We start from the raw sequence: 25,127 nt of genomic DNA on the forward strand, positions 1-25,127 counted from the left end.
CCTGCGTGATGTAGGTTGAGAGTGTAGAGAGGGTGGGGTCATCGGCTGAGGCATCCCGGAGCTCTTTCAGCGACACCGTCTCCTGAAGGGGTGTGTGGAGGAGCTGGACGAGGTCATGCTCAGACTGGTCCAGTCCGGGGGTCAAGGTTGGGGCTGTGGGTGGGCTGGGGATTGAGCGTGATAGCAAGTCGGCTACCACGTTGTCTCGTCCTGGCGTGAACTGTAGCCGATAGTTGTACTGCTGCAGGCGGTCGGCCCAGCGGTGGAGGCGGAGTGGCTTGTGACCGGTGCCAGACGTGGCCAGGAGGGTGATGAGGGCCTGGTGGTCTGTCCTCAGTGTGAATAGACGTCCATAGAGGTACATGTGCCAGCGCTCACATGCCCAGAGGCATGCTAGGGCCTCCCGCTCCCCCACCGAGTACTTCTGTTCCGTGGGGCTGAGAGCACGGGAGGCGAAGGCGATCGGTCTCTCCACCCCCCCTTGCAGCTGGGACATCACAGCACCAATGGCTGTGGCAGAGGCGTCGCACGTGACAAGAGTGGGGCTGGCCAGGTCGAAATGCGCCAGGACCGGTGGCGAGGTGAGTTGGGCCTTCAGGAGGCGTACGGCGTCTGAGCAGGCAGACGTCCAGAGCCAGGGCTCGTCATGCTTCAACAGCTTCCGCAGTGGTGTGGTTGTGGCCGAGTACTGTGGCAGGAAACGGAGGTAGTACGCCGTCATGCCTAGGAAGGAGGCCACCTGAGCGGCTGTGGTGGGCTCCGGGACATGATGGATGGCCTCGGTGTTCGAGTGCAGCGGGTACGTACCATCAGCTGAGAGGCGGAACCCCACAAAGTCAATGGCTGGGGCGGCGAATACACACTTCTCGCCCAAATGAATGTTATTGTTTAGTGCTGTACGCTTTCGTGGTATTATATTGTGTGAATTATCATCTGTATGTTGTTTTTCTTTCACTCGACTAAAGGCCGATTTAGACTTCTGCGTAAAATCAACGCCGTAGCCTTGCGTAGTCCCGCGTGGGCCCGCCTTGCCTACGGCGTAGGTTGACGTGCACATCTCCCAAAATTTAAGAACGCGTCAGTTTCTACGCAACCGTAAGCTCTGTGATTGGTCCGCTTGGTAGCACATGATTCCGACTCTCTCGTAGACCAAAATGCGGAAGCCATGACAGAAATGTCATTTACCTTTTCTGTAATTACTCATTAATAAAGATTTGAAAAATTATGATAACCATCGTATTATCTTAGTTTAATGTCATTTCAATGCATCATAGAACTTTTATTTACAACAAGCATAACAACAAAAAGATCGCTATTATGCCGCTTTGAGTACACCGTTCCAATGGAGCGCCCTATGGAAGCGTCAGGCACAGCCTTCCTGAGCGCGATTCACATTTACGAGATGTACAATCCTGTTTATTTAGAAATAAATGATTAGTTACAGGGAGCCCCATGGCTGTTCGTTGGGTTTAAATTATATTTATGATAGACATATTTAATGTTAAGTTATCTATAAGAACCGTGATTGGTCCGCTTGGTAGCGTCACATTCCGACTCTCGTAAATGCGGAAGTCATGACAGAAATGTCATTTACTTTTTCTGTAATTACTTATTAATAAAGATTTGAAAGATTTGAAAATGTATGATAACCATCTTATTATCTTAGTTTACTGTCATTTCAATGCATTATAGACATTTTCTTTACAACAAGCATAACAAAAATAAGTTTTTTGATCGCTATTATGCCGCTATGAGTACACCGGCCAACGCGAGCGGTCCGCGGACCAACGTAGAACTATAAACTTGGAGAGCCCTCGCGTAGGGTACGGCGTAGCCCCGCGTAAATTCGACGCAGGAGTATAAATCAGGCTTAACCGCCGAGATAATACTTGAGACATGTACTTCTGTAAACATTAATCCAACTGTCCTAAAGTTCTAATTTGACGATGTGTCCCAGTCTATACATGGCGGAGTGGTCAATAACAACTCTCAAAAGGCTTTTGACGGACGCGAAAAACGCAGAAAATCGAACCTGTTGCGTTTTTTTGGGGAAGGACGAATTATTACGGATTGGTGTGCAAGCGTGGTTGACACAACATGAGTTCTAATTAAATGTTTTAACGGACGTAAAAAACGCACGTAAAAAACGCATTGGTGTGCAAGGGCCTTCAAAAGGCTTTTGACGGACGCGAAAAACGCAGAAAATCGAACCTGTTGCGTTTTTTTTTTTGACGGACGAATTATTACGGATTGGTGTGCAAGCGTGGTTGACACAACATGAGTTCTAATTATTTTTTTTAATGGACGTAAAAAACGCACGTAAAAAACGCATTGGTGTGCAAGGGCCTTCAAAAGGCTTTTGACGGACGCGAAAAACGCAGAAAATCGAACCTGTTGCGTTTTTTTTTTGGACGGACGAATTATTACGGATTGGTGTGCAAGCGTGGTTGACACAACATGAGTTCTAATTTTTTAAAAATACGGACGTAAAAAACGCATTGGTGTGCAAGGGCCTTTATTCTGAAATGTTTTTTTTCAGACATTTATTCTGAAATATTCTTTTTCAGACTTTTATTCTGTTTTGGTGGTTTCTTTGTGGGCTTGAAAAGGTATGTACAGTGTGCCATTAACTCTTCATTCATGTATTTTGGTAAGTTATCTCTACTTTTTGTTTGCTGTTGTGTTGTGTGTGAATCAATCTAACAATGTTCTTATTTGTCATCCAGAAGTCAGAGGGAAAACAAAAAAAAGGGAACTAAAGACAACCAGTGTCCTCCGACACCAACCAAGCTGTTAAGTTAAAATTAAAATGGACTCTACTTGTTGTGGTATTTAAAGATGGCTGTTAGAGAAGAAATCTATGAACATGGGATGACGATTTCCATTGACCAATCAACGGTGTGCAGCGTCACACGTCACACGCAGCCTGGCAAAAAGGTACCTTTCGGCCCTGTAGTTCCTGCTCGTGAAGGGTAGCTAAAGAACCGAGCCGAGCCGAGCCGACCCGGGCCGACAAATGGAAAAGCGCCAAAGAAGCAGGCCAGCCCGGGTCGACCCGGGCTGGCCCTGTAGTGGAAAAGCGCCATATGTTATGTTATGGCGCTTTTCCACTACCGTGCCGTACCGCGTGAGCCCGGTTTGTTTTGTCCACTGCCAACCGAGCCGGGCCGAGCCGGGCCGTTTTAGTTCTCGTTTCAGAGGGGTAGCGAGAGGTACTTTTTGCCAGGCTGTGTGTGACGTGTGACGCTGCAGACCGTTGATTGGTCAATGGAAATCGTCACAACATCGTCATCCCATGTTCAGAGTTCACCCTTAACCGTCATTTTTAAATACCACAACAGATTTCGCTCTCGGAAAATGTCACTTACTGTTTCTGTAATAACTTATTAATAAAGATTAGAAAAATTATGATAACCATCTTATTATCTTAGTTTAATGTCATTTCAATGCATCATATAACTTTTATTTACAACAAGCATAACCAAAACAAGATTATTCAGAATAAAAGTCTGAAAAAAGAATTTCAGAATAAAAGTCTGCAAAAAATATTTCATGATTATATGTACATGTATGAGGAGTTCTATACTGCCAACCCCTGAACTGAAGATATAGCGGACATAGATTGCATGGGGGGAGAATGTGAAAGCTGCAATAATGTTTTTTTTTGTTTTTTGTCTTCATTCATGTACTTTGGTAAGTTATCTCTACTTTTTGTTTGCTGTTGTGTTGTGTGTGAATCGATCTAACAATGTTCTTATTTGTCATCCAGAAGTCAGAGGGAAAACAAAAAAAAGGGAACTAAAGACAACCAGTGTCCTCCGACACCAACCAAGCCGTTAAGTAAAAATTAAAATGGACTCTACTTGTTGGAATTGTTTGTACATGTCAGTCATTACCATGTACAGTACTTAACCATATGCTAACAAAAGCCAATGTTCACCCTGAGGATATTTAGTCAGCTTTCTTTCTCATACAAGTTCCCTCAAAGACCAATATGCTATGACGTCGTCCCAGGGAGAGTGGACCCTCCAGCTCATGCAAGCCTTTCTTCCTGGCCAGACTGTTTACAATGGGAAAAGCCATGGCCAAGCCCTTCACCTCCACTTTCAGTAAATAATAATGGCATTCTATTGAGAGAGAGAGAGACTCAGACTCTCACTACCTCTGATTGTGCGACGGTAGAATAAAGGTTAGAGAGGCTGGCTAGCAATCGGAAGGTCGCTGGTTCGCCTCAGGAGCTGACAATCTACACACACATTCAACAAACAAGGAAGAAAACACACAGCAAAGACATTTCAAAAATACACATTTGGAACTTTATTTGCAGATGGGTCAATTAAGCTGTGAGTATTACAAACATAACTCATTAGCAGTCAATCAGTGACTCCTTGACCACAGATATAAACCGTAATAATAATTGTAAAAATATATCTACAATACTAGAACAGTTGGTACTGTCATGCACATCTAAAAGTGACTGAAGGCACAGAATAGATTGAATTTGGTTTATCAAGTTTTCCACATAAATAAAACATTTCTTTATTGTAACCTCACATCTTTACAGTTGACCAACAATTGAAAATTAATTTATAAAAAATGTTACAGAATTTAGAAAAGAGTAGCATACTGACCATAATACAAATGTTGGAACATATTAATTCATTTTAAATTACAGTGACAACACTAAAAAGACCCGAAATCAGAAGTAGAGGGAAGTGCCAACTAGCATGTAAAAAAAAAAAAAAAAACATTATTGCAACTTTCACATTCTCCCCCATGGAATCTATCCCTGATCTTCAAATCAGGGGTTGGCAGTATAGAACTCCTCATACATACATGTACATATAATAATTTTCAAGATACTTGCCCTGTATTTTACCCTGTTGGACAAGGCACGTCAGTATTGCAAAATGATTGTATTTAACATTCTTTGTATCAATCAACTCAGTAGTCAAAACCATCCTGTCCAGTAGAGGGCAGCATTGGCTCACTCATGTCATTCAGTGACTGGCAAACCAACCAGTTGAGCAGCATCTTCACTCTGGAAGTTCAGGTTTGTGAAGTTCAGGTTCCTCAAAGATTTCTGGGATCACCACGCCAATTTGCTGAGATGGTGCGATGTTTGTTGGTCACGGTCTGCCTCAACCACAATGCTGGAATGAAAAAGAATAATGTTACAAAAGAATATTCCACTTGACTGACCATGGGACATATACTGCAGGCCTACACTCATATACTAATTATGCCAATGTACCCAACAGCCAAGTTCTATCCACTTTGAATTTCTGTTTGCTTTGGCACTAATATTCACTCTCCTCATGTCTTACTGTTCGTTTTGTTTTAGAAGAGCAAAATGAGGGTCTGCGCCAGGGGAGGTAGAAATCGGAGGAAAGGGTCATTGTAATGCATGGAACGGAATGAGAAATGGTATCCAAAATGTGTTTGATACCATTCCTCATTCCATCCCATGCATTACAATGATCCTTTCCTGCGATTTCTGCCTCCACCAGCCTCCCCTGCTCTGTGTCTAGGCTGGTTAAAAGTGTAGGTGGCTAGTGCATAATGAAAAAATAGCAACATTCACTTCAAAAGGGTGGTCGCAATCAAATCTTAAATGGAAGAGGCAGGAAGCCGAGATGCAAAAGGTAGCCTAATCTACGTTCACTTGAAATTAAACGACACGAAAGTGGAAGTGCAAGGTGCTAAAACAGTGAAGTGAAAAAATAAAGAGCAAACGTTTCAGCGTCTAAGCCATCATCCGTGCTGTACAAGCAAAAGGGTACACACACACACGCACACATAAACATATACCTGCTGTGTAGGCTATTAAGTATAAACAGGCAGCAGGGGTGATGAGAAGAGAGAAAGAGAGGTCATGGAGCTGTGTATTATAGAATCACATATAAATACACTAGAAAAGCATGTAGAACAGGAATGACAGAAAACAATTCAAATAGAGTTCCTCATTAAGGCTATAGGGATGGAAGGTTTTGAGGGCTTTGTTTCGACACCAATACTCACTCTAATGTCGTTAGGTTGGAGCATGGGTCATCCAGGACGTCAACAAGCAGTCTCACTCCTGACTCTCCAGGGTCGTTCCCCATTATATTCAGCTCTGTCAGGTGTTTCGGATTGGTCCTCAGAGCCCAGGCCAAGGTCGAAAAGCCGTCCTCCTTGATTCCACAGCATCTCAGTCTGGAGAACGAGGGAGGTAGAAGCTCTTTACATTATTTTTCCTCATATTAATTACATTGAGCTTGTTAAAAGCTTACAGTTGTAGTAAAGGCTTGACACACTTAATATTCACGTTCAGCATGACTAAATGTTTTATGAATACCATTTGAGACAATGTATGACAATCATATTCTGTCATTAGGAAGTGTCATTGTCACCATACAAGTTAAGTGCTACGGTATCAAAACCATAACCAGTGTTTCCTCCAGGAATCTTTACATTAGTGGCGGAGAGCCCTGTCCGCGCGATTTTTGTCCGCGTGCACGCGCATGAAACGCGCACGCGCGCTCAAAACAACGACCTAATTTCAACCAAAACTAGAGGGAGGATGGCAAAAAAAAATAATATGAATATACAGAATATAAACTTGTGATACCGGTTTCCATCCATCAGCTCTGAAGGTTTACGTTACTCACGGATCCAATGTCCTTCCAAACGAGCAGTCTTGGCTCCGTCTCAAACACAACAGGAAAAGTATGTCCAACTTGGCGAAAGTTTCCGAGTATTTCCAACTTGCGCGAGTTCTTCAACTTGCGACAGTTTTTCAACTAGATGTGATGGCTATCATGTCTATCAAAATTATCAAATTAGCCATCGTCCCGGCATGATTGGGCTGTTGGTTTCAACGCACCTGTTGTTTGTCCTTCCTCCGTTTGCAACAAGAAACTCTGGACCTTTTCATGAATTAAAGTGGTCTTAAAATCCAAAGTCCAAATAAAAGTAACAAACGAAAGTAATATATGTTGGTGTACATACCACAGCGCACAGTAGCTGCTGCTTGTTCTCCCGCTGTAGTTGTAGCTGGTGGTGGTGGTACCCCGCCATAAACGTTCATGCAGTTTCGGATCGCTCATAGCCACTGCTAGCTTCAGCAATGTTTGAAGTGTCTGGGACATCTTTTTTCTTGAAAAATCCATCCATCTGTCGCTGTTTTCATTTAATTTTTCGAAGTTATTTGTTATAATGTGAGCATTCTACCTAGGATGTATATTGAGATGCAATATCTATGTTTTCCCACCAGGGGGAGTTATATTATGTTTAGGACTACAGAGATGTAGACAGGATGTGTTTCCGTATCCGGTATTCAGATTAGCATAACAGGTGCGCAGTGTAAGACGCACAGACCTGTATGTATGACTCCATGCTCCCGTTCTATTAAAGTACAAACCGAAAGGACATCAAGCGTCATGTGGCTTTATTACGTTTAAAGGTTACCACATATTTTTGGCGACGAGGATAAACTGGATTTTCGACGAGTCGTCCCGGTTTTGTTTTTGTTAGTGTGAGCTAGGCTAACGGTAGCTAGCTGGACAGCTAACGGATGAGCAACGCCGGCAGTGATACTGCAGAGGATTCGCTCGTGGACGGGGAAGCATCGGAGGAAGAGCTGAGTGAGGAAGAGGAGCCTCGCGTTCAGATGGCTACGTTCGGGACTATCAGTGAGTTCGTGGAGGCAAACGAAGACTGGACAGAGTATGAGGAAAGGCTGGGACACTTTTTCTCTGCAAATGGAATTAATGAGGAGGCTAGGAAGCGCTCCATTCTCCTGAGTGTGTGTGGGGCAAAGACTTATAAGTTAATAAGGAATTTAGCCACACCACAGAAACCGGGGGAAATTCCATACATGGACCTAGTCAAGCTCGTGGGGAACCACCACAATCCACGACCTTCTGTGATAGTTCAACGTTTTAAATTTCACAGTCTGTTCAGGAAGACAGGTCAGTCTGTAGCCAATTTTGTAGCCGAGCTACGTCAGCTGTCGGAGCATTGTGAATTTGGGGCAGTGTTGGATGACATGCTCCGTGACAGGTTAGTTTGCGGCATTAGTAATGACCCCATACAGCGCCGCCTGCTGGGGGAAGCCCCACCACTGACTTTCAAAAAGGCCCTGGAGATTTCCCAAGGTATGGAGATGGCTGCTAACAATGCTAAAGACATACAGAGAGGGAGTGGGTTGTCGCAGACAGCGACAGTGCACCAAGTCAGGAGGGATCATACCCATAAAGAGACTGGTAAAAATGAGAGTTTCGCAAAAAGGGGGGAATGTTTTCGGTGTGGAGGATCACATTATGCAAATGACTGCAGATTTAAAGAGACTGTTTGCCATAATTGTAATAAAAAGGGACACCTAGCAAAGAAGTGCAGGAGTTCAAAAGACAATAAAATGAGCAAGGGCAAGCCTTGGCAGGGGAAACCTAGACAGGCTCAGGCAGACACACACCACCTGGAAGAAGCAGACGAAGAGGCAGCGTGTGCATACAACATGTTCGGAGTGGAGACAGATGAGGAGCCACCTGAACCCTATTATGCCACTGTCACTGTCAGGGGACAGGACGTAAAGTTTGAGATTGACTCAGGGGCTACTGCATCGGTCATCAGTGAGGAGACCTACAGGAAGACATGGGGGTCTAACCTACCGCCCATCAGCCCATCAAAGCTGAGACTCAGGACATATACAGGTCAGCCCATACCGCTTATAGGAGTGCTATATGTGGACATTTCAGCAGAGAACCAGAAGGCAAAAGCCAGGCTGGTGATAGCTAAGGGCAGGGGACCAAGTCTTTTGGGCCGTGATTGGCTAAGGAAAATTAAACTCAACTGGCATGACGTTAAGTATGTGCACACGACAGACACGACAGCGGATATACTGCATCGATACAGTGATGTTTTCAGGGACGAGCTGGGCACACTGAAGGGGGTAACCGTGAAACTCCATGTTGACCCTGAGGCCGCCCCACGGTTTTTTAAGCCAAGGTCGGTGCCCTATGCCATGAAGGTCAAAGTGGAGGAGGAGCTGGAACGTTTACAGAAGCAAGGCATCATTGAACCCGTCCAGTTTTCAAGGTGGGCGGCTCCCATTGTCCCAGTCCTGAAAGAAGACAAAACAGCAAGGATATGTGGAGACTACAAGGTGACGGTAAATCAGGTCGCTAGGCTGGAGGAGTATCCACTACCAAGGGTGGATGACCTGTTTGCAACCTTGTCAGGGGGTAAGCTTTTCACAAAGCTAGACATGAGCCATGCTTACCAGCAACTGCAGCTGGACGAAGAGTCAAAAGAATATGTCACAATTAACACTCACAAGGGCTTATTCAAATATAATCGCCTTGTGTTTGGGGTGGCATCCAGCCCCGCCATTTTCCAAAGAACAATGGACACATTGTTACAGGGTATTCCGCACGTAGCGGTATATCTCGATGATATCCTCATCACGGGGGCCACGGAGGCGGAGCATCTGGCTAACCTAGAGCAGGTGCTGAAACGACTCTCAAACGCAGGACTGCGTTTGAAACGTGCCAAGTGTGTGTTCCTGGCACCGAGCGTGACCTACCTGGGACACAGGATCACAGCACAGGGGCTCAGCCCTTTGGAAGACAAGGTGAGAGCCATAAAAGAGGCCCCAAGCCCAAAGAGTGTCCATGAACTGAGATCGTTTTTGGGCATGGTGAATTATTATGGCAAGTTTCTGCCGGACCTTTCAAAGGTGTTGGCCCCGCTGTACAAGCTACTGCATATTGACACTAAGTGGGAGTGGAGTGGAGAGCAGCAGAGAGCTTTTAAGGAAGTGAAAGAGCTTCTCCAGTCCGCAAAGCTGCTCGTTCACTATGACCCAGACAAAGAAATCATCGTCTCGTGTGATGCCTCGCCTTATGGAGTAGGAGCAGTGCTCTCACACATAATGGAGGATGGGGCTGAGAAGCCTGTTGTTTTTGCTTCACGTACCCTGACAGCCGCGGAAAAAGGGTATTCACAGTTAGATAAAGAAGGTCTAGCTGTTGTTTTTGCTGTGAAACGTTTCCATCAATACCTGTATGGACGGGCATTCACTATTACGACGGACCATAAACCTCTGATGAGTCTGTTCAGTGAGACAAAATGCATCCCACCGCTGGCCTCAGCCAGGATACAGCGTTGGGCTCTCACACTGTCAGCTTACCAGTACACTATAGAGTTCAAAGCGGGTAAGGATAACGCAAATGCCGACGCGCTGAGTCGACTGCCGTTACCAGAGACACCCTCTGCTACATATGTGCCTCCAGAGACTGTGTTTTCATTGGAGAGGCTAGCAGAGACACCTATAAAAGCGACACAAATCAAACAGTGGACAGAGAGGGACCCGGTCCTGTCTCGAGTCAAGACCTTCCTTTTGCAAGGTTGGCCCAGTGTCGTGGAGGGAGAGGAACTGAGGCCTTATGCTAAACGCAAAACAGAACTGAGCCTGCAGGACGGCTGCATCTTCTGGGGGTCGAGGGTCATCGTACCTTCCCCAGGCCGGTCACAAGTTGTGGAGGAGATACATGAGACTCATCCAGGAGTGTCCCGGATGAAAAGCCTTGCGAGATCTTACGTCTGGTGGCCAAGAATGGACGATGATCTGGAGAGCAAGGTGAAATCATGCACACAGTGTCAGACAAATCAGAACAATCCACCACCAGCCCCGTTGCACCCATGGGAGTGGCCAGACCGCCCCTGGTCTAGGCTGCATGTGGACTTCGCAGGACCCTTTATGGGGCAGATGTTTCTGATAATGGTAGACGCACACTCAAAATGGATAGAAGCCCATATCATGAGTAATATCACAGCTCCCACAACCATAGACCAACTCAGACAAGTGTTTGCAGTCCATGGGTTGCCCGACACCCTGGTCTCTGATAATGGCCCGACGTTCACTAGTGAGCTATTCAGTGAATTCATGCAACAGAATGGCATTAATCACATTAGGACGGCGCCGTTCCACCCAGCCTCAAATGGTTTGGCTGAGCGGGCTGTTCAGACAGTGAAAGAGGGGTTAAAGAGGATGACAGGAGACTCTCTAAGCACTAAACTTTCACGTTTCCTGTTTACCTATCGCCTCACGCCTCAAACGACAACGGCGCGCACGCCAGCAGAGATGCTGATGGGGCGTAGGCCTAAGGCAAGATTGGACTTGCTGCGCCCAGACATGAAGGCGAAAGTGCAGAGGAAGCAGGAGAAGCAGAAGGAGCAACATGATCAGCATGCAAAAGAGAGACAGTTAGAACCTGAGGACAATGTCTATGTGAGAAACTTCAGTACTATCAACAAGCAACCGTGGCTGCCTGGCGTTATTCTGAAACAGAGTGGCCCAGTCTCCTATGTTGTTAAACTGACTGATGGACGTGTTTTCCGTAGACACCAGGACCATGTACGTCTGCGTCACGACACAGTTTCAGAGACAGATCGCACCACGGTGGATACCCATGTGAGACAGACTATTGGAGACGTATGTTCACCAGTGACTGTACCAGAGAGAGACTCACTAGGAGAGGTGTCTGTGTCCCCAAGAGAAGTGGGACTTCCCCACACTGACACTCAGACCCCTCTCAGGCTCTCAACCCCAGAGCCACCCAAACCTCAGTCACCTGTGGTGTGTCCGAGGTCACCAGGAGTATTGCGCAGGTCACAGCGTGATCGCAAACCTCCCGACAGAATGAATGTTTAATGGGACAGTTATGAAAGTATACCTGTTTAAAAATGTTATGTTTTTCAAGTGCCTTATTTGGTAAGCTGTTGCTAAGACATTTTCTGGTATATATATATTTTTAGAGAAAAGTACAAGGGTAAGACCCTACTGTTATGTTTGTATTGCATTGACATTTGGGAATGTTGAAATTTAAAGGGGGAGAGGTGTTATAATGTGAGCATTCTACCTAGGATGTATATTGAGATGCAATATCTATGTTTTCCCACCAGGGGGAGTTATATTATGTTTAGGACTACAGAGATGTAGACAGGATGTGTTTCCGTATCCGGTATTCAGATTAGCATAACAGGTGCGCAGTGTAAGACGCACAGACCTGTATGTATGACTCCATGCTCCCGTTCTATTAAAGTACAAACCGAAAGGACATCAAGCGTCATGTGGCTTTATTACGTTTAAAGGTTACCACATTATTTAACGTGATATCTTATTTGCGCACCTAGCTAGCTAGATCAGCTTTTTGTATCTTTTAGATGGTACTACCGGTGACTTTTAGCCCGTTATTTGCGAGGAGAAAACACAGGCGCCCGAGCATTTCGGCAGGTAAGACTGCTGAGCAGGGATGGTTGAGGTGGATTTCTTCTTTTTTTTTCTTTTTTTCTTTTTTAGTGGACTGAATCAATTAGTGGCGGAGGAAATTCATTCGTGGCGGCCCGCCACCAATAAATGCATATAGAGGAAACAAGGCATAACTATCAAATAAATGATCTTACGACAATGTCTTCAGATTGCAGCGTGGTAACCTCAGGGCAACACAGAGCATCTTAACTCCCTGATCATGCAGTTCATTTCCGCAGAGGTCCAACTCTGTCAGAGGTGAGTGGTCTGTGCCGAGGGCTGAGGCGAGTGCAGCGCAACACTTTTCAGTCAGGTCACAATAACTCAGCCTGGGAGGTGAGGGCGGCACAGGGATAATAACATGTTAATACAATTTTGTTCTTAGGAGTTATTACAACATTTCTACACAGGTATAGGAGTAACTTCATGTAGGTGGGGTAGGATATTTAAAGTTACCATTAAACAAAGTATCCTTAAAAAATACACAAGGTCATGGGATGTTCAAATTGAATAAAGACCATGAAGACCATTTCACTTCACGCAAACTGCTAACAGCATGTAAATGGAATGTTCCATGTAAAGTTACACAGTACACATTGTTCTGATATGGGAGTACTGGTTGTAGTTTTTCACCTGAGTCTATCTATTAGACAGGATGGATTCTTCAGTGCTGCAGCGAGCTGGTTGACTCCTGAGTCTGTTAGTTGATTCCTGCTCAGATCTAGCTCAATTAGGCATTTTGAGATGGGGAGGAAAGTCAGTGCAAAAGCCAGAGCCTCACAGCCTTCCTCAGTGATCCCACAGTTTGCAAGACTAGAATAAAAGGGGAGACATTATTTGTTATACTCTTATGTTTCCACATTTCAGAGCAGAAACCAACTCCATGCAATATGAATTTATTATAAATGCACACTTGAATGATTTTACTACTGGAATAAGAGATAGAAAAGCTAAACTCTTGAGGTAGACATACTTCAGTTCCCGCAGATAACACCACGCTGAACTCAGGCCTTTGCAGAGCAGTATCACGCCTGAATTCAGCAATTTGTTGCTACTCAAGTTCAGCCGAGTCGGGCAGGTTTCACCGTCTAGATATTCAGCCAGCTCTCTGCAGCATCCCGCCGTAAGGTTACAGCAGTACAAGCTCAGGTTACATTGTGGTGTTAATTCCATCCTGGTGAAGATAATGGCATGTAGTTATGTGCTTTGCTGTTCTCAGGGCTTAAAGTGGGAAAAAATCCTGTGCCTGAAACTTTTTCTTGGGGAGGGGGGTCACAGTTTGAGATATTGGGAGAGCGGGTACAGAAGACAGCTTCTTGTCTCAATGTTTAAATGCATTAATACTATTTTATAGTCAATACAAAATACATGTCTCAATGTTAAAATGCATTAATACTGTTTTATACTCAATACAAAATATATGTCTCAATGTTAAAATGCATTAATACTGTTTTATACTGTTTTATATATTATAAAATAATATATTTAGATGTCTTTAAAAGGCCAAACTGATTGCATCACTTATTAAGCCACTATCACTATTACAATACAGAATAAAATATATATGTCTTGTATTGTATCTTGGCACCACGTCCCATAAGGCTTCCCGTCACTACTCAGGGTTTTTCCTGGCTCAAAATGAGGCGGAGGTTGTCTGGGGGTCCTTAAACGAGCATCAAACACTTAATTTCTTGCATTCTGGTGAATTGATATGCACCAATTTGTGCCCTTTCTCCATCAATTTATGGTGGAAATGTCATTATACAAGTAAAGGAAAAAACTATATTCAGGCACCAGATGACCATTCAAAATATAATGTAATATAATGCAATATAAGGCTCTCAGGCATTCTGTACTTTCAAATATGTATTCTCCCTGAGCAGTCAACATACTATCAGCTGTTTCGCTAGCAAACACGAAAGCTAACTTATTTGTGAAACAGCGCCCCCGCCACCACATCGGCGCAGTGCCGCAATTGCAGTTAGAAATGACATAAATCCACCGAGTGCAACGCTTGTAGAAAATACGAGTTTTGTCGAGAGCTGGAGACGGAGGCGGCCGCCTCATAGTTCCCCATGCAGGAAAAACCCTGCTACTCTCCTCTATCCATGCCCAGCGCCATTTATTCCTTACTCCCCGTTCTAGTATAGCTGTGTCTTCGCCAGGTTTAAGAAACTTGGCTTCCATTTTAATACTCTTACTAAAGTTAGCGAGATAGCGGGCTGCTAAAAGCGAACGTCTCTACAAGCTAAAATTACACTCATTCAAACTTCTTAAGGCCCGCCCCACTACTCTGCCTCCGATTGGCTAGAAGTCGTTGGTTGGCTTGAGCAATGTGATACCATTGGTAGGCGGAACTGTCTCTTTGCTGAAGATGACTCTTTAAATTACGATGTAAACAAATAGCATGTGATTTCTTTTTTTCTCTCTCAAAATTCCCCCACGCCGGAAATCCGGCACCGTGCCGGAGAACTTTAAGCCCTGTGTTCTTTTAGGTCAAACTGAGGATTTGAAAATGTATATTTATAGTGGCATAATGTGCATATACTTGTAAACAAACAAAATGTAAAATAGGTACGTAAATGCCAGTACTCAACCTCCACACAAGATTTTATAAAGTGCTTTGTTTGTACCAAAATAGCGCTCTTCATTGAATGTGTTTTATCATGTGACCTCATTCCTTGATCGCTACCGATATATCATGGCCATTGAGCTCAAATATACATAGGCCTACTTGAAGCTTTAACAGTTACAGGGTGAATTTAATACTCACACATCATATGGTTGGTGAAGTTGCATCAGTGTATGAACAAGTTGAATCACTCCTTGGTCTCCTAGGTTATTAATGCTTAAATCCAGCTTGGTGTTCTGGTCACAACTGACGAGCTTTATCATAGAGCTAGCCAGTTTGAAACAGGACTCCTCCCCAACCTTGCATTGCGAGAGCCTACAAAAAGATGGAGAAGAAAGTGTACTCTTTTAACACAGAATCACTGATACAATACTGGTTTGGGAGGAAGGAGCATTACATCATCTCAGTGGTTAGCATAAGTGATTACTTTCCGATTAAAGGTTGACTGGTTCAAAACTTACTTGAGTGTATTTAGTCTGGCCAGGCGTCTGTCCAGTCCATGAGCAAGTATGGACACTCCAGAATCTCCTAGTTCATTCGAGCTTAGATCCAGCTCTCTCAGAGTGCGGTTTTCCTTCAGAGCTGCAGCCAGATATTCACAGCCTGTCTTTGTCACTCCACAACCGGTCAGGTTCAGTCTCTCCAGTCTGCACTCTTGGTGCGCTAGTCCGAAAGAGAGCTCCATCACCCCCCCGTCCTTGATGGTATTGAAGCCCAGGTCCAGATCTCTCAGATAGGAGGTCTCTGATGTGAGGATTAAGCCCAACGGACTGCAGCTTATAACAGTCAGGTTGCTGAAATGCAACCTAAGAGATAAGAACATGAAAAAAGTCTTAACCTACACCACTACCACGATTAATGTAATACTGTTATGTAAATTCATCTTCAAAAAAAGGTGATTTATTTCTTACTTACAAAGCTGTTTTGGAGGCTTTGACCATTGGCAGCAGCCTCAGGAGACCCGCGTCAGATCTGGACTCCAGATCCACCTCGAACACATCTTCTCGACCCCCATTCAAAGAGAACCACTCAAAGGCCACAGCTGACCACTTTGCGGAACAACACAGTCAAATAAGCAACACCAAAACACATGTTACTGTCTGCATCTCTGATTACGCAGTGTTGCCAAACAGGTCACAATTCAGAATAGAGATACATTAGACTCAGTACATGTAGAAGCAACACATCCTACAGTCTTATTCACTGCTAAACATACAGTACCAAACACATTCCTGTTCTACGTAAAGACACTCCTTTGCCCTATGAGTTACGATCACAACATGGATTGCACAAACCCACCAGTGCCGACCTCTGGACTACCATTAGTTTCACACCTCCCTTATCATCTTTCATCATGCACTTTCAGGTTCATCTGAAGCTTCATCAAGCTACAAAACACAAACACCTAGCTTATCTGGTTCTTATAAAGTCGTTTCTATAAAGTGGTGAAATGTCCAGTAAGTAATACTATGCATTCTAAAGATGTCTGTTATGAAATGTTGACAGACAAACACATGAAAATATGAGCAAGGCATTATCTTGACATGGATTATACACACTGAATCAAAACGTTGAAAGTAAAACTAAAAGCTACATGTTTTACCATACATTTTTAAAACACATTCAAGTTTAAAAATACATACTGTATATTGCAAGTCACAAAACATTTCAGTAAATGCAGAGATTAGGGATAATACATGACATATTCTCTACTCTAGAATATAATGTTTAAATAATCATTTATAATGCACATAAAAATAATATTGTTAGCTGATGCACAGTTTTAGTCAAATATATATTTCCTCACTTAAACTCACAAAACGAACAAATGTAAAAGACAAAGAATTGACAACATACAACTTTATGAGTAGAAATGAAGTGGATAAAAAAAAGGCAGTAAATGGGAAAGTGAAAAAGTTTATCACAACAGTAGTTGCATGTCAATATCCTCTTATACCAGAGCATTGGTGGATAGCCTACCTACAGAATATCTGTATCAGGGGAGGCTGGTGGAGGTAGAAGTCGGGGGACAGACTCATTGTAATGCATGGAACGGAATCAGGAAAGGTAACATTGATACCATGCCTCACTCTGTGGCTCAGTTGGTAAAGCATTCTGCTAACAACGCTTAGGTTGTGGGTTCGATGCCTGCAGGGCCCATATATACTGACAAACGTATGCGCTCACTGCACTGTAAGACATTTAAAAGCATCAGCTAAATGGTATATGGTATATCATTCCAATGAGCCCGTCTTCCGACTTCTACCTCCACAGTATATCACGCCTCTCCAAGGTCCTGACACTGAGGACCATCACCCACCAGGACCCTCAGACGCTGCTCTTGTCAAACTCACACACAAAGTACATGGTGGGGTTGCAGGCCACGTCAGTCCAGTCGCCGGCCGCCACCATCTCAGCGCAGTCCTCGTCCTCGTAGGCGTTGTTGGGCTCCCCTTCCCGCCACTTGGTGAAGGTGCTCATGGGAGAGCGGTCAACGTAGGTGAAGTGTCCCTCGCGGTCGATGTCGTTGATGCCGATGTACACCCTGTTCAGGCCCGCCTCCGTGATGTACCCCGCGATGGCCCGGTTCGCCCCCTCGTCCTTGGGCATGGCGAGGTGTCCGCCCCGCCCCTGACAGTAGACCTCAGCGTCAGAGTAACGCTTCTCCTCCTTCACCAGCAGGTACACCTTACCATCTCTCTCCTTGATGCCAGCGACAGCTGCAGAGGACGGCAGTGCTGAAAAATGGGCACTTGTATTTCTAAAATCACACTGACATAACTGTACATACACCCCCAGCGTTTCACATCACATTGTCCATGACAACAAACAAAGCTCGGTAGAGCATGGAGCTAACAACGCTTAGATTGTGGGTTCCAGTCCTGCTGGGACCATATATACTGAAAAATCTATGCATTCACTGCAATGTCAGTCACTTTGGATAAAAGTGTCAGTTAAATGGCATATATTAATCTAAGACTGTTAGCTAAATTCAGTGTTAAAGTTATTGTTTGTGGGGAAAACATTGGAAAACATATTTTCGATGCTGCATGTCTATCAAGAGTCTCAAAATCGTACCATTTTTAATGAACTTCAGCTCGCTGGTTAACTGGGCCACGTGGTTGTCCATCTCACCAATCATCTTCCTCAGAGGGGTGCATTCACACGGTACACCTGGGAAGACAAAACAATGACTTGGTAAACAGTTACACAGTTATCTCCAATGTAACATTGTTTCCATAACTGTTATTTGATGGGCAGATTTGATCTAGAAACATCCAGAAGAGCTGGTGTTCTACCTGGATCTCCATTGGGACCTTTTGGTCCAGGATCCCCCATATCTCCCTTTACACCTGAGAGTGGAAACATTGTTTTAGGCAAAAATTAGTCCAAAAAAAGAAGGAAAAAAAACACTAGCACAGAAGGAAATCTTTACCTTTGACTCCATTGGGGCCCATTTTCCCATAATGTCCCATAATGCCCTTCTGCCCTTTAGGTCCAGGATGTCCTACACAACAGAAAACACATTTGTATTCTTCATTGTCATCGTCAAAACAGTACAACTAGCTGAGAGAAAATACACTCTACTGTATTCCGTCTTCTAGCATTGTGACTGCCAATGGCCCCCTGGCCCCAGCACAGATTACTTTTTCTTGCTATGACTGATATGATTCATTTACTTAGACAAATGTATTTGTTGTAAGTTGCTTTGAATAAAGGCGTCTGCTAAATGCCCAAATGTATGACATTCCGTCTTCTTCATTCAGTTAGACCAGGCTGAACTCTTTTTCATTGTTGTATTGTATTCTGTATAGATTCTTAAAAACAAGCCTGTAATCTAATGTTAGAATAGCCTAAACAGCAAAGCATCAGTCTGTGTGTGTAATCTAAGATACGGAGACAGAGAGCCTCCAGTCCTCATTACCCACTGCAGTAAACACTTGTCATCAGTCCAGGATTCTGGGTATCGTTTCTCACACAACCTTTGACCTTTAGTAAACAATGTGCTGCTCTGGACAGCCTAGCTGTGATGTAACCAGCCTGCAGCATCCTTCTGCTGTTAGCAAGACGGATCCCAGTCAGTCTGTGTGGTGGTCTTTTCCCTACTTGAACATCTAGTATAGATTCTATACTTTTCACTGTCCTGGTGTCCTGGTGGAACAAGCTGCCCACTGCTTTCAGGAGATTACTTTTTCTTATGATGACTGATGGATAGATGATTCACTTACTTAGACAAATTAGTTGTAAGTCGCTTTGGATAAAGGCGTCTGCTAAATGCCCAAATTATAAATATAAATGCAAATGCACTGACAAATTAAAGCGGGAGAGAGCAAATCCTGTGACGTTTGGTGAGGCTTTATTGTTCGTTAATCCCGTTTTAAAAAGACAATTACAACGTACCTACTGCCCCCGGTGGGCCGACTCTTCCTGGTCTCCCAGGTGCTCCTTTCTCACCTTTGACCCCCGGGTCTCCTGTCAGACAGAGAAGTCATTGAACAAACTATACAGTACATTTAATGTACTACATTATCAATCATACACCTGCTAATGAACGTTGTGATGTGCACTACAGCCCTTTGTTTTTTGGGCATATTTTCAGACTTCATTGTTTGTATACAGTAGGTGGTGTGTGTGTGCCTGTGTGTGTGTGTCCGTCTGTCCGTGTGTGTGCGTGTGTGTGTCTGTCTGTGTGTTTGTGTTTGTCCACAAACACACAGACAGACACACACACGCACGCATGTGTGCATGAATACGTGTGTACGTGTGTGTGTGTGTGTGTCTGTGTGTGTCCGTCTGTCCGTGTGTGTCTGTCTGTGTGTTTATTTTTGTCCATGTGTGCATGCATGCGTGTGTGTGTCCCTGTGTGTCTGTGTGTGTGTGTGTGTGTGTCCGTGTCTGTGTCTGTGTGTGTGTGTGTGTGTGTGTGTGTCAATATGTGCGTGTGTGTGTGTGTGTCTGTCTGCGTGTTTGTGTTTGTCCATATGTGCATGCATACGTGTGTGTGTGTCCATGTGTGTCCGTGCGTCCGTGTATGTGTGTGTGTGTGTGTGAGTGTGTATACATGTCTACAGTATATGTTGTATGCCTTTGAGTCCAGGGACGAGGATCTGGACGTTGCAGGGTTCGTCTGACATGTGTTGGCAGTGGCCTGACTGCACCAGCACCAGGCCCAGCAGAGAGACAAGCACGCAAGACATCAGCTCCTCTCCTCCCATCCTGCAACATGGAGTAGGTGGTAGACTGGAAGACACACAAATATATCTCACAACACCTGAGAGACAGACAGACAGACACACCACTGCAGCATGATTACAAAACATGTTGTTTAGTTTCTATTAGAATTAAAGATATTGCTGTTTTTTAAGTGGAGAAAAAACCACTACTTCTAGCAAACACTTAAGTACTTCTGTAGCCTATTATCCAACATAATTTGTTGCATACAGTAGGACATGGAAATCTGATAAATCGGAACCCTGCTGGGCTCAGTGTACTCGATAATGTTCCTAATCCAGCACAACAATACATGATGGTTTCAACCTGCCAATGTAAACATGCTGTCATTGGTTTACAATCCCAGTATCAATGAGATTGATTGGCTGACAGATTATTGAGTAGAGACCTCCATTGTTGTTACGATGATAGAAGACAAGAGCAAGATTCTCCTTCCATGAAACTCATGCAGTCTGCTTTGGTACAGCAGCCCACGTCAACTCAAATGTGAATCGCATACAATCAAACATCCGTGAATCAAACTAGGAATCAAGCCTCTTGCCTAATCTATTATATCAAAAACTAAACGTGAACGTATACATACCAAGCACATTTTAGAAGACATGGGTCCCCCTTTATCACTTACTTTAAGCTAACTTTTTGTGACTTTATTATGAAATTGCTGTTTAAGTGCCTTAGGACACACAACATACTATAGTACACACTGAGTAGCCTACATCTGAAAGTCTGCACAGATAAATAGCATCCATCAATGAATCTTCTGCATAGACAACTTAAAGTTGCTGTACGACATCTATAGTACAGCCTGCAAATCTGCACAAGTCACCATTATATGAGTTTCACAAACGGTCTCCATGAGTAGAGAGTAGTTTAAAGTAGCACTTTATTAATCCCCGAAGGGGAAAATTCATGTCCAACAGCAGATACAGCACTAAACATACAGTAGACATCACATATTAGGACAACTTACATTTCTAACGACATTTCTAAATGTAACCTACCCTTTGTGCAGTTTCCCAGACCCCCAGAACAAGCGAGTACAGTATCCTCAGTGTGAGGGGTCTCTCTAATGATCTTCATGAGTCAACAGGGGCTAGAACACTGGTGGTCCTTCTGAAGGATTCCATTTTTCCTCCTCAGGGCTGTAGAATGTGTGTGATAGGGCATCCATAAACAGTTACACAGATAACGCCTCCAGCCAGCTGGGGCCTCCAGATAATTGCATGGGAAAGCATGGGGGGGTCATTGACAGCATAGGCCTACATGTCTGATAGCACACTGACTCGACTTCAAAGGGGATTAGGAACTGAGGTCAATTGTTGATTTTCACTTCAAATGTGTACAGGCCTGTAGCCTATTGAAAAATGTTTTAATATAAATGTAGGCCTATAAAAAGTTATTTTAATTTTTTATTTATTTTTGTATTATTATTTTATAATAGCGTCACCGGAGGGTGGTATGATTGGCACATGATGCGTTGATGAGACACCTGACTCACGTGACCTGAGGCTGATTGGTCACCAGGCTCTTTAGCCTTCAGTTTAGTTGACTGTTCTTGATGATGACAACAAACAGGGAATGTGGTACAAAACTATATTGGTCAGCACTATACAGGCAAGTTCTTAATTTTTACAGATGGCTCAAAAGACCCAGAGACAGGACGTACAGGAGCTGCAGTATTCTTCCCACAGTATAAAACAGGAATTAAAAAAAGAACCACTGATCATTTATCAGTGTACACAGTGGAGCTCCTAGCAATATTGACAGCATTAGAATGGTTGGTAGAGAATAGGGTTAGTAATGCACTCATTGCCTCTGACAGTTGGGCAGCACTGTCAAGTATCAGATCGTTGAAATCATGCAGACAGGATATTGTTTTCAAGATCCATCATTTAATTTATGTAATATATAGTATGGATATCACTGTTTGCTTTGTTTGGGTTCCTGCTCATGTAGGGGTAGAAGGAAATGAAGATGCGGATATATTAGCTAAGCAGTCACTTAAATCAGAATCAATAGAAATGGATATTCCACTTAGTAAAGCTGAGGTAAAATCAATCATTAACAAACACATGCAGGAACTATGGCAAGAAAACTGGAACAGAAATGAAACAGGAAGGCATTTGTTTAACATTCAAAAGAAAGTCGGAATAGGAAGTAGGATGGGCAGGAACCGGAAAGAAGAGACAGTGATATCCCGGCTCAGGATAGGTCATACTGGGTTGAATGACACACTTTACAGAATAGGAAAACACCCAAACGGCATTTGTGCACACTGCAATAACCCGGAATCTGTTCAGCATGTGCTGCTGGAATGTGGAAAATATGAAGAACAGAGAAAGCTCCTGAAAGCAGCAATTCAGAAAGCTAAGTTAAGGTTTACTGTAGGGAACTTACTTGGAAACACAGATACAGTAAATAACCAGGTAATTAAATATCTGAAAGAAACAGGATTGATAGGTAGGATTTAACCCTACCCCTCCCCACCATTTTGTTTATTTCTTTCATTTACATTTTTCCCCCTACCCCTCCCCACCATTTTGTTTATTTATTTCATTTACAATTTTCCACCTGTCAAGCTAACGTTCCACACAGTCCGGTAGGGGGTGGTAATGCGCCACACAGTCCAGTAGGTGGCGGTAATGCACCTTAAGCTGGTTGCCAACCGCCAATCAAATAAAAAGAAGAAGAAGAAGAAGATGACAACAAACAAACAAACAAAGTAGATAATTGGAAAACAAGGTGAGCAAAGGTAGGGGTGCCACTTGTACTTTCGTCGTCCCCAAATATTGATTAGAACACGTCTGTGATTTACAATGAATAATTCGAATAATTATGTGAATTACTATGTATGTATTGTATTAATTTAAACGTATAATTGTACATTAAACGTTAGCACGCTAGCCTTACCAATGAGTTCCAGTCGGAGAGTGACAGGCAAGGAGTGATTATATGGGTTGTGTGCTCTGCCATTTCAACCATTCAGATTGCTAACATGATGTAGCAATGAACTAGCCAAGTCAGTAAGGCTGCGTTCGTAAATACGCTCTGGAAATCTGATCAGCACTCATGGTGTGCCTCTTGTCCAATCTAATTACTTGATCCCTTTATGACGTTAACCCAGTGTGCGCTCCGGCGCTCTCAGAGCGAATTTACGAACGCAGCCTTAGTTTGTGCATTGGTTAGGCTACTACGTTTTCCATTATTTAGCTGCTTATTCACAACATTTTGGTAAGCTCCACAGCCAACTAGCTAAGCTAACAGTAGTAACTTGTCTGTTTCTCTTCCCACTCAGCAATGTGATCATTTACAGAACATTCCCAACAGTTTCTGAAAATGAAAGACCTCAATGCTAAACAAAACAAACCAATGAAGAAATCTCTTAGAGGAAATGCCACAGGCTGCAATATGTTGGGGATCGGGAATATGTCAAAGTGGTAAGTCATGTGTTTAATCCATGACGTTTAGTTTACTCTTGCCAATGTTTGATAACCTCCAGGGGATTACTTCGGTGTACATTTACATTTTAGACATTTAGCAGCCGCCTTGTCTCAAAGTGACTTACAACAAGTACATTTGTACATTGTCTAAATTAAGTGAATCATCAGTCATGTCATTACAGTAGAGAAACTGTACATAGGAGTAGTGGGGTCGAAGAGGTCTTTAGGAGGGACAGTCAAGATGTCACCTGAAGAGATGGGCCTTCAGTCTTCAACTATAGCAGAAGATAGGTAGTGACAGCAGTCCTGACAGCAGTGGGAAGCTCGTTCCACCACCTGGCACCTAGGACAGTCGCTAGGACAGTGACAATCCAGTACTTCAAATATTATCTCATCATAACTGAATGTGAATGCTTTTTTTTTGGGTGTTTCTCAGTTCTCAATCTGGAACAGTGCAGTGTGGTCCGATCCACAACAGGTACATCAGCCCAATACCCTCCCATGGGGTAGTGGTCCAAACCAGAGTCTTCCACCATGCTTTTTCTGCCGTTCAGAATCAGAACAACACTTTCAGGTTTGGACCTCAAGATGATCTCACCTGTTTTAAAAGAAAAAAGAATTAGACATTGATTCGGAAACATTAATCATGATCTAGCAAACTTTTGTTTCATAGGAGTGGTGGCACACCGCATTTACCAAGACCGATATCAACCAGGATACACTTCCCGCCCCCAGAAACGGCAGGTAAATCCCTATGGTATGCAAGGTTGTTGATTGATGATTACAAACACTAGATGTCTGGGATAAATACATTGGTGTATAAGCAGTGTTCTATTGAGCAGAAGTTAAATAAGGACATCATCTATTCGACCTCGACCACAAACACACCTCGAGGATGACAAAAAGCTATATGGTGTGTCGCGAATAGGTCTAAAATGATATTCCAAGAGGTCTAAAAAAAGCTCTAAAAGGTCTAAAATGTGACTTTTTGAAACTTGTAGGAACCCTGCAGTGAATCCGGTGTCTGACATAACTCTCATTATTTTTGTGTTCAACTTCTTTTTTTTCTTTTTTCATTTAGTTGTGCAGTCTAGCGACGATGATCAAAATATCTCAGGAGCAGCGAGCTTCACCAGGGGAACTGCCAGCTACACCCTGTCCTCACCATCGCCCCCTGGTGGAAGTGTGGACACAGCTGATGATGATTATTTCACCAGCAATCCCTGTGACATCAAGATCCGAATACCAAGGAAGATGCGCATGACAGATTCGGTACTTTGGAGAAACTCTTTAATAACAGTAATTAATATGCACTGTAGCAGTGTTTGTCATTGATACCGTAGGTCAATTGAATGCATGACTGGAATCTGGGGGGACTGCTGATCAAATTGTTTACTCAATGAACGTGATTCACATATCAATATGTGAACTTTTTCATTTCTGTTTGAAGCACTGCATTGTGGGTGATTGTTTATTTCAATGAACATCTTTCATCACTGTCTCTGTCGTGTGGCTTATTTCATTTGATTCA

At 43.6% G+C, this 25,127-nt stretch overlaps 1 protein-coding gene and 1 long non-coding RNA gene across 4 annotated transcripts; both read right to left on the minus strand.

The window, feature by feature from the left end:
* Positions 1-4,761: 4,761 nt before the first annotated feature.
* On the minus strand, positions 4,762-13,034 carry LOC308151062. The gene is made up of 4 exons (XR_013937278.1): positions 12,926-13,034; positions 12,448-12,621; positions 6,022-6,195; positions 4,762-5,153 (listed from the first exon to the last, which is right to left on the minus strand). It is a non-coding gene; the product is annotated as an uncharacterized lncRNA (long non-coding RNA).
* A 3,789-nt stretch (positions 13,035-16,823) lies between these two features.
* Positions 16,824-21,289, minus strand: LOC308150876 (collectin-11-like). Of its 3 annotated transcripts, none has more exons than XM_080523661.1 (7): positions 21,158-21,289; positions 20,011-20,141; positions 19,326-19,397; positions 18,361-18,432; positions 18,224-18,277; positions 18,003-18,098; positions 16,824-17,662 (listed from the first exon to the last, which is right to left on the minus strand). In XM_080523661.1, exons 2-7 carry the CDS (start codon positions 20,138-20,140, stop codon positions 17,253-17,255), a joined length of 834 nt encoding a protein of 277 aa, XP_080379787.1. In that variant the 5' UTR covers position 20,141; positions 21,158-21,289; the 3' UTR covers positions 16,824-17,252. The 3 variants fall into 3 exon arrangements, with proteins under 3 accessions (XP_080379787.1, XP_080379788.1, XP_080379786.1); XM_080523662.1 differs by having other exon boundaries at positions 16,824-17,644; positions 20,011-20,165; positions 21,158-21,188; XM_080523660.1 differs by having other exon boundaries at positions 20,011-20,165; positions 21,158-21,188.
* Between the last annotated feature and the right edge of the window lie 3,838 nt (positions 21,290-25,127).

Source organism: Nansenia antarctica, assembly GCF_963989245.1.
Source record: "Nansenia antarctica genome assembly, chromosome: 2".
Taxonomy (NCBI): domain Eukaryota; kingdom Metazoa; phylum Chordata; class Actinopteri; order Argentiniformes; family Microstomatidae; genus Nansenia; species Nansenia antarctica.

What these genes read in the sequence shown, in the direction of transcription:
- LOC308150876 (XM_080523661.1), bottom strand. Translation starts at nt 20,140, where the DNA reads ATGGGAGGAGAGGAGCTGATGTCTTGCGTGCTTGTCTCTCTGCTGGGC. An exon ending in CCTCGTCCCTGGACTCAAAG is followed by an intron (nt 19,398 to 20,010) that starts GCATACAACATA and finishes TCTGTCTGACAG; the next exon opens with GAGACCCGGGGGTCAAAGGT. An exon ending in CGGCCCACCGGGGGCAGTAG is followed by an intron (nt 18,433 to 19,325) that starts GTACGTTGTAAT and finishes TCTGTTGTGTAG; the next exon opens with GACATCCTGGACCTAAAGGG.